General features: G+C 41.1%; 1 protein-coding gene across 1 annotated transcript; it reads right to left on the reverse strand.

Moving 5' to 3' along the window:
* Positions 1 to 8,211: 8,211 nt before the first annotated feature.
* On the reverse strand, positions 8,212 to 12,029 carry LOC110224479. The gene is made up of 6 exons (XM_021010574.1): positions 11,780 to 12,029; positions 9,579 to 10,184; positions 9,263 to 9,390; positions 9,069 to 9,177; positions 8,647 to 8,918; positions 8,212 to 8,550 (listed from the first exon to the last, which is right to left on the reverse strand). Exons 1-6 carry the CDS (start codon positions 12,027 to 12,029, stop codon positions 8,212 to 8,214), a joined length of 1,704 nt encoding a protein of 567 aa, XP_020866233.1.
* Positions 12,030 to 12,338: the final 309 nt, after the last annotated feature.

The raw sequence follows: 12,338 nt of genomic DNA on the forward strand, positions 1-12,338 counted from the left end.
AGCCATAGTTGTCAAAGAAAAACCAAACCCACTAGATCCATCGAGTAAAAGAAAACTTCTCCTTAAAACAGAGTCAGAGAAAAAGAAAGAGTGATATGATCAAAGATAAAAATGAGAAAAAATGCCTTGAATGCAAAGGGTAGAACTAGGATCATCATCTGAGCTTGAGGGTAGTACCATCTGCTGGTGTAAACACGGTTTATGTTATTGGGTAGATGAGATACTATTCTTGTATGCATAGGTTGGGTCTTACCGTTAGCATTCTCCTAAAGCTCAGTCCAATTTTTTTGAGAGTCCCCTGTTACTAAACTTGAACCACCTTAAAGGGACTATCTTTGTCTCCTGACCTTCACCTTAAGCCAAATGAGTTCATTGATGGTGCATTGCTTGATTCACGTTCTGAAACTAATGAATGTTAAAGGGATTGGTCGATTTGAAAGCATGTGTAGGTCGAGTATAAGAGTCGGATTAAACTATAACAAGGCATGGCTAACGTTTTTGAGTATAGATCAATCATATCGCATCCTAGAACTACCAACTTGGACCTTGATTTTATCTATTTTACCATATGCTTTGGTTCTGAATCCCCACCTTCAAACCTCTCCTTCATCTTATGCTTACTTGTTTGCTTGAGGGCAAGCAAAGACTAAGTTTGGGGGAGTTGATATGTCTATAATTTGCATGTTTTATACATCCATTTATCACCATTTTGAGTCTAGTTTCGTTCATCTTTCATAGCATTCATCATCATTTCGCATAATTTGCATATTTAAGTGTGTCTAGCATTAGTCTTGCATGCATTTTGCATTCTGGAGTTGTTTCAGGTGTTTCGGAGCTATTGGTGTTAAGAAAGAGGAAAAATAGAGCTGAAAGTCACATTTGGACCATTCTACTCGATCACCAGTAGCAAAGAGGGAAGCAGTCAGCTCAGCAGACCATCAGGACCCTTCTATTCGATCGCAGAGGAAGAGGAGCAGTCCATCCTGCCAGTTCACAGTTCTACTCGATCACAGAGGAAGAGGAGCAGTCCATCCTGACAGTCTACCCACATACTCGATCGCAAGGTTAAAGAAGCAGTCCAGATCAGTCCGTCAACCAACCTACTCGAACACAGGAGAGAAGAAGCAGTCCAGATCCTGCCACCAACCATTCTACTCGATCACCACCTCGACCCTCTGATCAATCTGCACTCAACCAAACAACCTGAGCAAAGGAAAGAGAAGAGGAGAGAAGGAACCACTTGATTGCGGGTTTCGATTCACGCTCGACCATGAAGCCCACTTTGAGCCCATATACTCGACCGCAACGTTCCATGGGCCTGTTAAGCGGACTCGAAGCCCACTTACTTATCCTTGTCGATTTTGCTATAAATAAGTCTCTAAGGGTTTCCCCTGAGATATCGATTTTTCATTCTCTTTTCAATTACGTTTTAGACTCGCAACCTAGTTTCGTTCAGTAGCCGCTTTTGCTTCTGAAACTCTGTATTTTCGTTTCTTCTAAGTTATTGAGATTTCGCTTTTGTTTCCTTGTTCATTTCTGTTTTATTTCCTTTAATCTTAGAAGTTATGCAATCTTCAATCGTTTCTGTGTCTTTGAGCATTTTGTTTGAGTAGTGACTAGGATTTCTGAGGATGGGATAGAGTAGTTGTTAGACCCATGGTCGATTCTGATGGTTAAGTGTAGTTTTATTGAATCCCTTCTGGATTAGTTGTGTTTACTGCTTATTTCTTTCTGATCAACTGGAATTCGATCAAAAGCATTCCCGCACCCAAAAGGTGTTCGATGGAATGCTTGATCTACTAATTCCAGTGATAATCGTCTCTATCCCAAGGGATTGGCCGTTTAGAGCGGTTATTGACTTTAACAGTCGGTTCTTATTGCCTGCATAGTTAGATTCCGTTAATGGGAATTAGTTTGGGCTAGCTTTGCTTGAGGATTTGTTGCACGGGAGTGAATAAGTCTGTTGTTGAACCTGTTGTCCAGGGATAGCTTCATTGAGAATTGTTAACCATCTGAATTGATTATGGAGTCCACACTATTCGATTACCCCATCCTTAGGAGTTTCTTATCCAATTGATTTATCTGTCTACTTACTTGCTTCTACTTTGTTACCTGCTGTTCAAGTTTTTAACAATTTAACTCTGTGACACTGGTTTACTCGATCGCAGCCTCCCTTCTGGCAGTGAGCCTTGTGATCGAGTATAGCAGTCCATTTCTGCAAATTCACTGTTTTCTGCATCAATCACTAGAACTGTTAGAAAAACAACCAATTCATGCTTGGCTTGACTTAGTGCTTTCTGATCATATCTTATTTGTTTGCATCACACCTGATTGGATTGATACCTAAAATACTACAACGACAGGATAGTGTTTTAGGATAATTGATCGTAAAATCCTATTATCACTCCTCTGTAGAGAGTGCTCAGGAGTGAGGCTTTGGAGAAACCGTGGTGAGGACATTGATTCTGATATCCTCTGAAACGCTCCCATGCTTCACGGAAAGTCTCAGCATTCTTCTGAGTGAAGCCAGAAATCTCATTCCGGAGTCTTGCAGTCCTGGAGTTGGAGAAGAATTTAGTCAGGAAGGCTTTCTTGCAATCATTCCAGGAGGTGGTGGAGCCTTGAGGAAGTGATTTTTCCCACTGGTGAGCTTTGTCTCCAAGAGAAAATGGAAACAAACGCAACTTGAAGCCATCCTCACTGACTCCATTGATCTTAGTTAGGCTGCTTAGCCTATCAAACTCGTCCAGATGATCGAGTGGATCCTCCATAGGGAGGCCGTGAAATTTATTTCCCTGAACCATGGAAATGAGACCACTCTTGATCTCGAAGTTATTGTTCTGCTCTGGTGGAGGCACAATGCCATTGCGCTGATTGTCATTGCATGGAGCATCGCCTGCACCAATGTTGTTTGGCAATTCTGCGTTCTGATCGTCGGCCATAATATCTGTGCCTGTCTGTTCTCTCAACTCACGAGCAATACGGTCGATGTTCTCGTTGAAAAGCAGGTTCTGATGTCCTTTAGATCGAGTATGCATGCAACAGGTAATAGCTCAACTTGAGCAGAGTAATCAGAGATAGTACCTGAAACACACAAACATAGAGAAAGACACAGCGTTAGTAACCTTGTAAAAAAAACGAACTTGATCTTAACGTTTCAAAAAATCTCAAATATAGCAAAGATAACACCCAAATGGCAACGGCGCCAAATTGATAATAGGGTTTTTACGATCAATTATCCTAAAACACTATCCTGTCGTTGTAGTATTTTAGGTGTCAATCCAATCAGGTGTGATGCAAACAAATGAGATATGATCAGAAAGCACTAAGTCAAGCCAAGCATGAATTGGTTGTTTTCCTAACAGTCCTAGTGATTGGTACAGAAAGTAGTAAAAAGACACAAAAATGACTAATATACTCTATCACAAGGCTCACTGCCAGAAGGAGGATGTGATAGAGTAAAAGGGTCCAAAAACAGACAATTATCAAAACTCAATAGCAAGTAACAGAGAAGGTGAATGCAGCAGGTAAGTAAACAGATAAATCAATTGGATAAGAAACTCCTAAGGATGGGGTAATCGAATAGTGTGGACTCCATAATCAATTTCGATGGTTAACAATTCTCAATGAAGCTATCCCTAGACAACAGGTTCAACAACAGATTTATTCACTCCCGTGCAACAAATCCTCAAGCAAAGCTAGCCCAGACTAATTCCCATTAACGGAATCTAACTATGCAGGCAATAAGAACCGACTGTTAAAGTCAATAACCGCTCTAAACGGCCAATCCCTTGGGATAGAGACGATTATCACTGGAATTAGTAGATCAAGCATTCCATCGAACACCTTTTGGGTGCGGGAATGCTTCCGATCGAATTCCAGTTGATCAGAAAGGAATAAGCAGTAAACACAACTAATCCAGAAGGGATTCAATAAAACTACACTTAACCATCAGAATCGACCATGGGTCTCACAACTACTCTATCCCATCCTCAAAAATCCTAGTCACTACTCAGACAACATGCTCAAAGACACGAAAACGATTGATGATTGCATAACTTCTAAGATTAGAGGAAATAAAACAGAAACGAACAAGGAAACGAAAGCGAAATCTCAATAACTTAGAAGAAACAAAAATACAGAGTTTCATAAGCAAAAGCGGCTACTGAACGAAACTAGGTTGCGAGTCTAAAACGTAATTGAAAAGAGAATGAAAAATCGATATCTCAGGGGAAACCCTTAGAGACTTATTTATAGCAAAATCGAAAAGGATAAGTAAGTGGGCTTCGAGTCCGCTTAACAGGCCCATGGAACGTTGTGGTCGAGTATATGGGCTCAAAGTGGGCTTCATGGTCGAGCGTGAATCGAAACCCGCGATCAAGTGGTTCCTTCTCTCCTCTTCTCTTTCCTTTGCTCAGGTTGTTTGGTTGAGTACGGATTGATCAGAGGGTCGAGGTGGTGATCGAGTAGAATGGTTGGTGGCAGGATCTGGACTGCTTCTTCTCTCCTGTGATCGAGTAGGTTGGTTGACGGACTGATCTGGACTGCTTCTTTAACCCTGCGATCGAGTATGTGGGTAGACTGTCAGGATGGACTGCTCCTCTTCCTCTGTGATCGAGTAGAACTGTGGTGAAGAACTCTATAGATTAATCCTAACAGGTAATCGATTTACTAATTCATCTAAATCCCTAATGAGAATCCCTAACCTAACAAGAAAACTACTCAATCATGGAGATTGAAACAAACAACATGATTGAAGTAGAAATCAATAATGAATATAACAAGAAAATAGGGTTTAGAAAGATCTTCTCTAAAGGGAGTCTCCACAGGGTTTTGCTCCCAAATACAAAAGAGAAAAGGAGAATAGTCTCTCCAAGCTTAGGTCTAAACAATGATCTTAAAATTATATATATAAGAGCATCTCCAACCCACCTCTATATTTGCTTCTAAACTCTATTTTAGAGGCAAATTTACTTCAACCAACCTCTATTCTCACCTCTAAAATAGAGATCTCTATTTTTTTCTCTATATATAGAGGTGAGAATAGAGAATCTCTATTTTTCCCTCTATAAATAGAGTTAAACTTTTTAGAGGAAAAAAATAGAGGAACACATTGGAGTAAAAATAGAGAAAACTTACCTCTATTATAGAGATAGAGATAAAAATAGGGAAATACATTGGAGATGGTCTAAGTCTTAAAAACGTGTTGGGCCTTCTTTAAAACTAAGAGAAAGTTCTGGACCGAATCTGCAAATCTTCATAACTTCAATAAGTTGCGTTTTTGAATTACCGTCAGCTCTTGGTGTCGACCGACACCAGGGGTGGTGTCGATCGACACCTACACGTATTTTCGTCTCCAGATTTCTTTTGCAGCATAAATTCTCTGTTTTCCTCCAGAATGCTCCATTATCTCCAAATGAATCCCAAACGTGTAGAAACCTGAAAAGACTTAAAAAGACACTAGAAATAACAAAAAGACTCTAAAAACAATACATATATCACTGTTAAAACCGGTAAAAATCGAGGTATATCAACTCCCCCAGACTTAGCTTTTGCTTGCCCTCAAACAAAACACAAAAACCAAACCTGTGGAAGAAGTTTGAAAACATAGAAACTCCCAATTTCTCTAGCCTATTACCTTGATTATCCAAACCAAATCCAAATGCCTAGCAGATCGCATCAAATCCTAACCACCATGTAATTCTCCGCAAGCATTCTCAACATTCTAAATTCTAAACCAAATTCCACAACTATATCATATAGCCCTCATTGCATAAATTTCCTCAATAAAATCAGTACTCAAGAACTGATAATAGGATTTTACGATCAATTATCCTAAAACACTATCCTGTCGTTGTAGTATTTTAGGTGTCAATCCAATCAGGTGTGATGCAAATAAATGAGATATGATCAGAAAGCACTAAGTCAAGCCAAGCATGAATTGGTTGTTTTTCTAACAGTTCTAGTGATTGATGTAGAAAACAGTAAATTTGCAGAAATGGACTGCTATACTCGATCACAAGGCTCACTGCCAGAAGGGAGGCTGTGATCAAGTAAACCAGTGGTCACAGAGTAAAATAGTTAAAAACTTAAACAGCAGGTAACCAGCAGAAGCAAGTAAGTAGACAGATAAATCAATTGGATAAGAAACTCCTAAGGATGGGGTAATTGAATAGTGTGGACTCCATAATCAATTCAGATGGTTAACAATTCTCAATGAAGCTATCCCTAGACAACAGGTTCAATAACAGACTTATTCACTCCCGTGCAACAAATCCTCAAGCAAAGCTAGCCGAGACTAATTCCCATTAACGGAATCTAACTATGCAGGTAATAAGAACCGACTGTTAAAGTCAATAACCTCTCTAAACGGCCAATCCCTTGGGATAGAGACGATTATCACTAGAATTAGTAGATCAAGCATTCCATCGAACACCTTCTGGGTGCGGGAATGCTTTTGATCGAATTCCAGTTGATCAGAAAGGAATAAGCTGTAAACACAACTAATCCAGAAGGGATTCAATAAAACTACACTTAACCATCAGAATCGACTAAGGGTCTCACATCTATTCTATCCCATCATCAGAAATCCTAGTCACTACTCAGACATCATGCTCAAAGCCACATAAACGATTGATGGTTGCATAACTTCAAAGATTAAAGGAAATGAACAAGGAAATGAAAGCAAAATCTCAATAACTTAGAAGAAATGAAAATACAAAGTTGCAGAAGCAAAAGCGGCTACTAAAACAATACTAGGATTCGAGACTAAAAACGTGAATGAAAAAATGAAAAATAAGTGAATGTCTCAGGGGAAACCCTTAGAGACTTATTTATAGTAAAATCGACAAAGTTAAGTAAGTGGGCTTCGAGTCCGCTTAAAAGGCCCATCGGAACGTGGAGGTCGAGTATATGGGCTCAAAGTGGGCTTCATGGTCGAGCGTGAATCGAAGCCGCGATCAAGTGGTTCCTTCTCTCCTCTTCTCTTTCCTATGCTCAGGTTGTCTGGTTGAGTGCGGATTGATCAGAGGGTCAAGGTGGTGATCGAGTAGAATGGTTGATGGCATGATCTCGACTGCTTCTTCTCTCTTGTGATCGAGTATGTGGGTTGACTGTCAAGATGGACTGCTCCTCTTCCTCTGTGATCGAGTAGAACTGTGAACTGGCAGGTTGGACTGCTCCTCTTCCTCTGCGATCGAGTAGAAGGGTGAACTGGCAGGATGGACTACTCCTCTTCCTCTGCGATCGAGTAGAAGGGTCCTGATGGTCTGCTGAGCTGACTGCTTCCCTCTCTGCTACTGGTGATCGAGTAGAATGGTCCAAATGTGATTTTCAGCTCTATTTTTCCTCTTTCTGAACACCAATAGCTCTGAAACACCTGAAACAACTCCAAAATGCAAAATGTATGTAAGACTAATGCTAGACACACTTAAACATGCAAAATGTGCGAAATGATGATGAATGCTGTGGAAGATGAATGAAACTAGACTCAAAATGGTGATAAATGGATGTGTAAAACATGCAAATTATAGACATATCAAAAATCCAACTCTCCTTATATAGAAAAAATATGTAAGGGCACTCACTCGAGTATTTATTGAAAAAGAAAGTTAAGCATCAATCTATTGATCTGACTGTTATGACCTCTCGATTTTTGTGTACATGCAGAAACAAGACCTACGAAATATAGGTTATTCAAGTATCACTTAACACCTAGTAGGCGAACTTAATTTCGAACTCGAAATTCGAAGACAATCAATAAATGGTATCACACCTTTTTATCTCCTAGGTAAAGCAAACATTTCTCAATAGAGATTTCCCTAATCGAACACATTTGAAGTATCGCAAAGTTTTCTTGTAAGCCGAGCTCTAACCTTGCAACCGAGAGACCGAGGAAATATTCCAATGTTTTTTCTTTAAAAAAGGCAAGTAGGTCTGATCAGCCTATCTCTCCTATAATCCTGAACCACTTCGATTAGGAGGACTTTGCAAAGCCTCCAGGTAAAATCGATGGTTTCCACCAAGATTAAATATTTCTTCTTAAAGAAATTTTAATCGAAAACCCCCTTGGGCAAATTATTCAAAACAGTAATAGAAGCCCCCTTGGGCAGAAAATTTGGAAAAGAAACAAACGGCCCCATGGCCAACAAAGCGAATGTCATGTCTTTAAATTAAAGGGACAATCCCCACATAAGGTGAATGCAATCACCATCATTCATTCACAGGTGAACCGCCTTCTTCTATTACTTGACTTGAGACAAGAGCACCCCCAACGTCATCGTCTTGAGTCGCGAGAACCACTTCAGGGTTAAGCGAGCTAGCATCGTGAGGAGTTTCGTTCCTCGATTCAACATCGTCTCCCATAATCGAGGAGATGACAAGCCCCTGATCAGAGAGCCCCTGAGCTCGCCCCGAGGAGATTCTGTCAACATTGGTTCCGAACTCATTAAAATGAGCGCGAGGAGAACCTGTTAACACCATCTCGTCCAAAGACGAACTAATGTTTGGTTCGGTCAATGGAGGGGAATCAGCGAATTCAGAAGCAAACTGCTGCAAATTCAAATATGGCTGAGGAGCGGTATTTAGCTTAGCTACACTCTCAGCTAGCTCAGCACCAACCGTCTCTTTCTCTTATGCCAAATTGACTTTTCCGTACTCTATCTCTTTGATCAAATCGAGATTGCTTTTCATTTCATCGCGTTCGGAGTTAAGCTTGTTCCAAGCATTGTCTGCAGCGATAAATTCCTGCACAGCAAGAAGAAACTTTTGCCCAGCTCCCTTAACCTCCTTCCGAACATCATGAGATATTTTGCGAACATCGCGATCTTTCAGTTCGGAAAGAGACTCATTTTTGCGTTCGAGCTCCTCAGCAGCTGCTTTAACCTTGTTAAGCTCTGATCTCAGAAGCTCAATCTCGCCTTTTGAGAAGTTATGATCAGCAAAGGCAGTTTCTAGCTTTTACTCTGTCTCAATCAAATTATTCCTTGTCTCCTCGTCGGATCTTTCGAGTCTCTCTATCTCTTCCCAGTGAGCCGAGTCGAGGCCAGCAGATTTCTGCACAAGCCGACTGGAAGATTGCAGTTTTTCAATCTCTCCTTCAGCGGCAGCAACTTTCTTGGAAACTTTGGCGAGCTCCTCTTCGTAAAAGTTGACAATGCCATTCACATCCAAAGTTGCCTAATAAAAGAAGTTTCATCTTTTAAAAAATATATATATATATTTTCTTTCAAAATCGGCTGTTTAAGGATGCAAACAATCAAACCTGGGAAGAATGAAATGAATGACTGATGTACATCTTCTTGATATCAGGCTTCCACCAATCAAAGGATGGAAGCTTCTTCCCAACACGGGTGTGGAAGCACCTACACATATTCCCGATCTTCTCTTTATCTGGAATAAAGTTAGTTGTGTGAGAATTGAGTTTTCTTTAAAGAAAGAATCTATTAATCTCAAACAACAAAATGATAGTTAAAGGTTACCGGCTTGAGACGAAGCTCTGGCAACCAGTCCTGAGTTCGGAGATGATCAAACCCTAGAGGTATTGCCTCGGGGGCGTCTAGGGGGTAGCATCCCTGAACCCAGCGGTTCCTTCAAAACAGTTCCTGAATCAGGATTTGCATCCTGAGCTTCAGCAGGTTCAGGAATTGGCAGTTTCGAAGGAGCGGCTCTGCCCTTCCTTGTGCTCTTGGGACGTCCCTGGGGCAGGGGTCCAAGTTCCTCGGCCTTCCTCTTCTTCATAAGAGAAGTGTCACTTGCAAGGCCTTCCTCCTCAACGATTGCAGCGAACATGTTGTCTGCTGCTGGGATGGAGGGAGAAGCATTGTTCACAGCAACCGCCATTGACTTTGAACCTTCGAGAGATCCATCGTCAACCAGGAGAGTTTTCCGGTAGACCTTGTCGTCTCCGGTGGAAGTTGCATTTTTCTTGTCTCTCCCAACTAGAGAAATCTGATCTTTGATCTTCTTGTTTACTTCTTTGATCTTTCTCCTATCTCGGGCATTCAGACTCGAGATATCAATCCCAGCAGGAGGAGGGTCGACGGGGTTAGTAAGGCCTATTCTGACAGAAAATCCGGCACAGTGAATCCTTTCCAAATTAATGGAATTCCAATTAACTGGCCTCTCCAAGACAGCCTTGTAGAAGTTGAGAAAATCGATGGATGGGACCGGTCGAATTTGGGGACCTGCGAGAAAACAAGGAAATGTTAAAACGCAGTTTGAAATAACATAGGAAATTTATTTAGTTAAGTCCTAGTTTCTACCCAAATTCAATGACCAGTGGACTCGAAGGAGTTCAGAAGAGCTCTGAATAGAAAAATTATTTATGCGGAAGAAGAACCAAAACTTCCTCCAGGCGTTGTCCTTTAAGGGCAGGCTGTCAATAAGATTCCGATCCGCGATCGGATAAAGGGCATAATACCCAGAAGTTCGGGATTCGCGAGCCTGGAAAAGTTCCAAGAGGTCGCAAAGTCCCAACGAATAGCCAGCCTCCGCCGCAACAGTAAAGGTACACAAAAGATACCGGAGAATGTTGGGCGACATCTGAGAGAAGGCAATTCCCAGATGGTTGAGGTAGGTGAGAAGTATCTCGGGAAGGGGAAAGAATAAGCCGCACCCTCTGGACTGCTTCTTCAACCCTGCGATCGAGTATGTGGGTTGACTGTTAGGATGGACTGCTCCTCTTCCTCTGTGATCGAGTAGAACTGTGAACTGGCAGGATGGACTGCTCCTCTTCCTTTGCGATCGAGTAGAAGGGTGAACTGGCAGGATGGACTGCTCCTCTTCCTCTGCGATCGAGTAGAAGGGTCCTGATGGTCTGCTGAGCTGACTGCTTCCCTCTCTGCTACTAGTAATCGAGTAGAATGGTCCAAATGTGATTTTCAGCTCTATTTTTCCTCTTTCTGAACACCAATAGCTCCGAAACACCTGAAACAACTCCAGAATGCAAAATGTATGTAAGACTAATGCTATACACACTTAAACATGCAAAATGTGCGAAATGATGATGAATGCTGTGGAAGATGAATGAAAATAGACTCAAAATGGCGATAAATGGATGTGTAAAACATGCAAATTATAGACATATCAAAAATCTAACTCTCCTTATATAGAAAAAATATGTAACGGCACTCACTCGAGTATTTATTGAAAAAGAAAGTTAAACGCCAATCTATTGATCTGACTGTTATGACCTCTCGATTTTCGTGTACATGCACAAACAAGACCTACGAAATATAGGTTATTCAAGTATCACTTAACACCTAGTAGGCGAACTTAATTTCGAACTCGAAATTCGAAGACAATCAATAAATGGTATCACACCTTTTTATCTCCTAGGGAAAGCAAACAGTTCTCACTAGAGATTTCCCTAATCGAACACATTTGAAGTATCGCAAAGTTTTCTTGTAAGCCGAGCTCTAACCTTGCAACCGAGAGACCGAGGAAATATTCCAATGTTTTTTCTTTAAAAAAGGCAAGTAGGTCTGATCAGCATATCTCTCCTATATTCCTGAACCACTTCGATTAGGAGGACTTTGCAAAGCCTCCAGGTAAAATCGATGGTTTCCACCAAGATTAAATATTTCTTCCTAAAGAAATTTTAATCGAAAACCCCCTTGGGTAAATTATTCAAAACAGTAATAGAAGCCCCCTTGGGCAGAAAATTTGGAAAAGAAACAAACGGCCCCATGGCCAACAAAGCGAATGTCATGTCTTTAAATTAAAGGGACAATCCCCACATAAGGTGAATACAATCACCATCATTCATTCATAGGTGAACCGCCTTCTTCTCTTACTTGACTTGAGACAAGAGCACCCCCAACGTCATCGTCTTGAGTCGCGAGAACCACTTCAGGGTTAAGCGAGCTAGCATCGTGAGGAGTTTCGTTCCTCGATTCAACATCGTCTCCCATAATCGAGGAGATGACAAGCCCCTGATCAGAGAGCCCCTGAGCTCGTCCCGAGGAGATTCTGTCGACATTGGTTCCGAACTCATTAAAATGAGCGCGAGGAGAACCTATTAACACCATCTCGTCCAAAGACGAACCAATGTTTGGTTCGGTCAATGGAGGGGAATCAGCGAATTCAGAAGCTAACTGCTGCAAATTCAAATATGGCTGAGGAGCGGTATTTAGCTTAGCTACACTCTCAACTAGCTCAGTGATATGTCTATATTTTACTTGTTTTGAGCATCCATTTAGCATCACTTTATCATCATTTCGTCATTGTTTCATACCATTCTTCATCATTTGTCATCACTTTGCATGATTAGGATAGTTTTGCATGCATGTTGCATATTTGAGTTGTTTTCAGGTGATTTGGAGCTGTTGGTGAGCAAA

The sequence above is a fragment of the Arabidopsis lyrata genome (assembly GCF_000004255.2).
Source record: "Arabidopsis lyrata subsp. lyrata unplaced genomic scaffold ARALYscaffold_1, whole genome shotgun sequence".
NCBI classification, from domain to species: Eukaryota; Viridiplantae; Streptophyta; class Magnoliopsida; order Brassicales; family Brassicaceae; genus Arabidopsis; species Arabidopsis lyrata.

What these genes read in the sequence shown, in the direction of transcription:
- LOC110224479 (XM_021010574.1), bottom strand. Translation starts at nt 12,029, where the DNA reads ATGGTGTTAATAGGTTCTCCTCGCGCTCATTTTAATGAGTTCGGAACC. An exon ending in TCAAGTAAGAGAAGAAGGCG is followed by an intron (nt 10,185 to 11,779) that starts GTTCACCTATGA and finishes GTTTTCTCGCAG; the next exon opens with GTCCCCAAATTCGACCGGTC. An exon ending in TGAAAAACTGCAATCTTCCA is followed by an intron (nt 8,919 to 9,068) that starts GTCGGCTTGTGC and finishes ACTTCTCAAAAG; the next exon opens with GCGAGATTGAGCTTCTGAGA.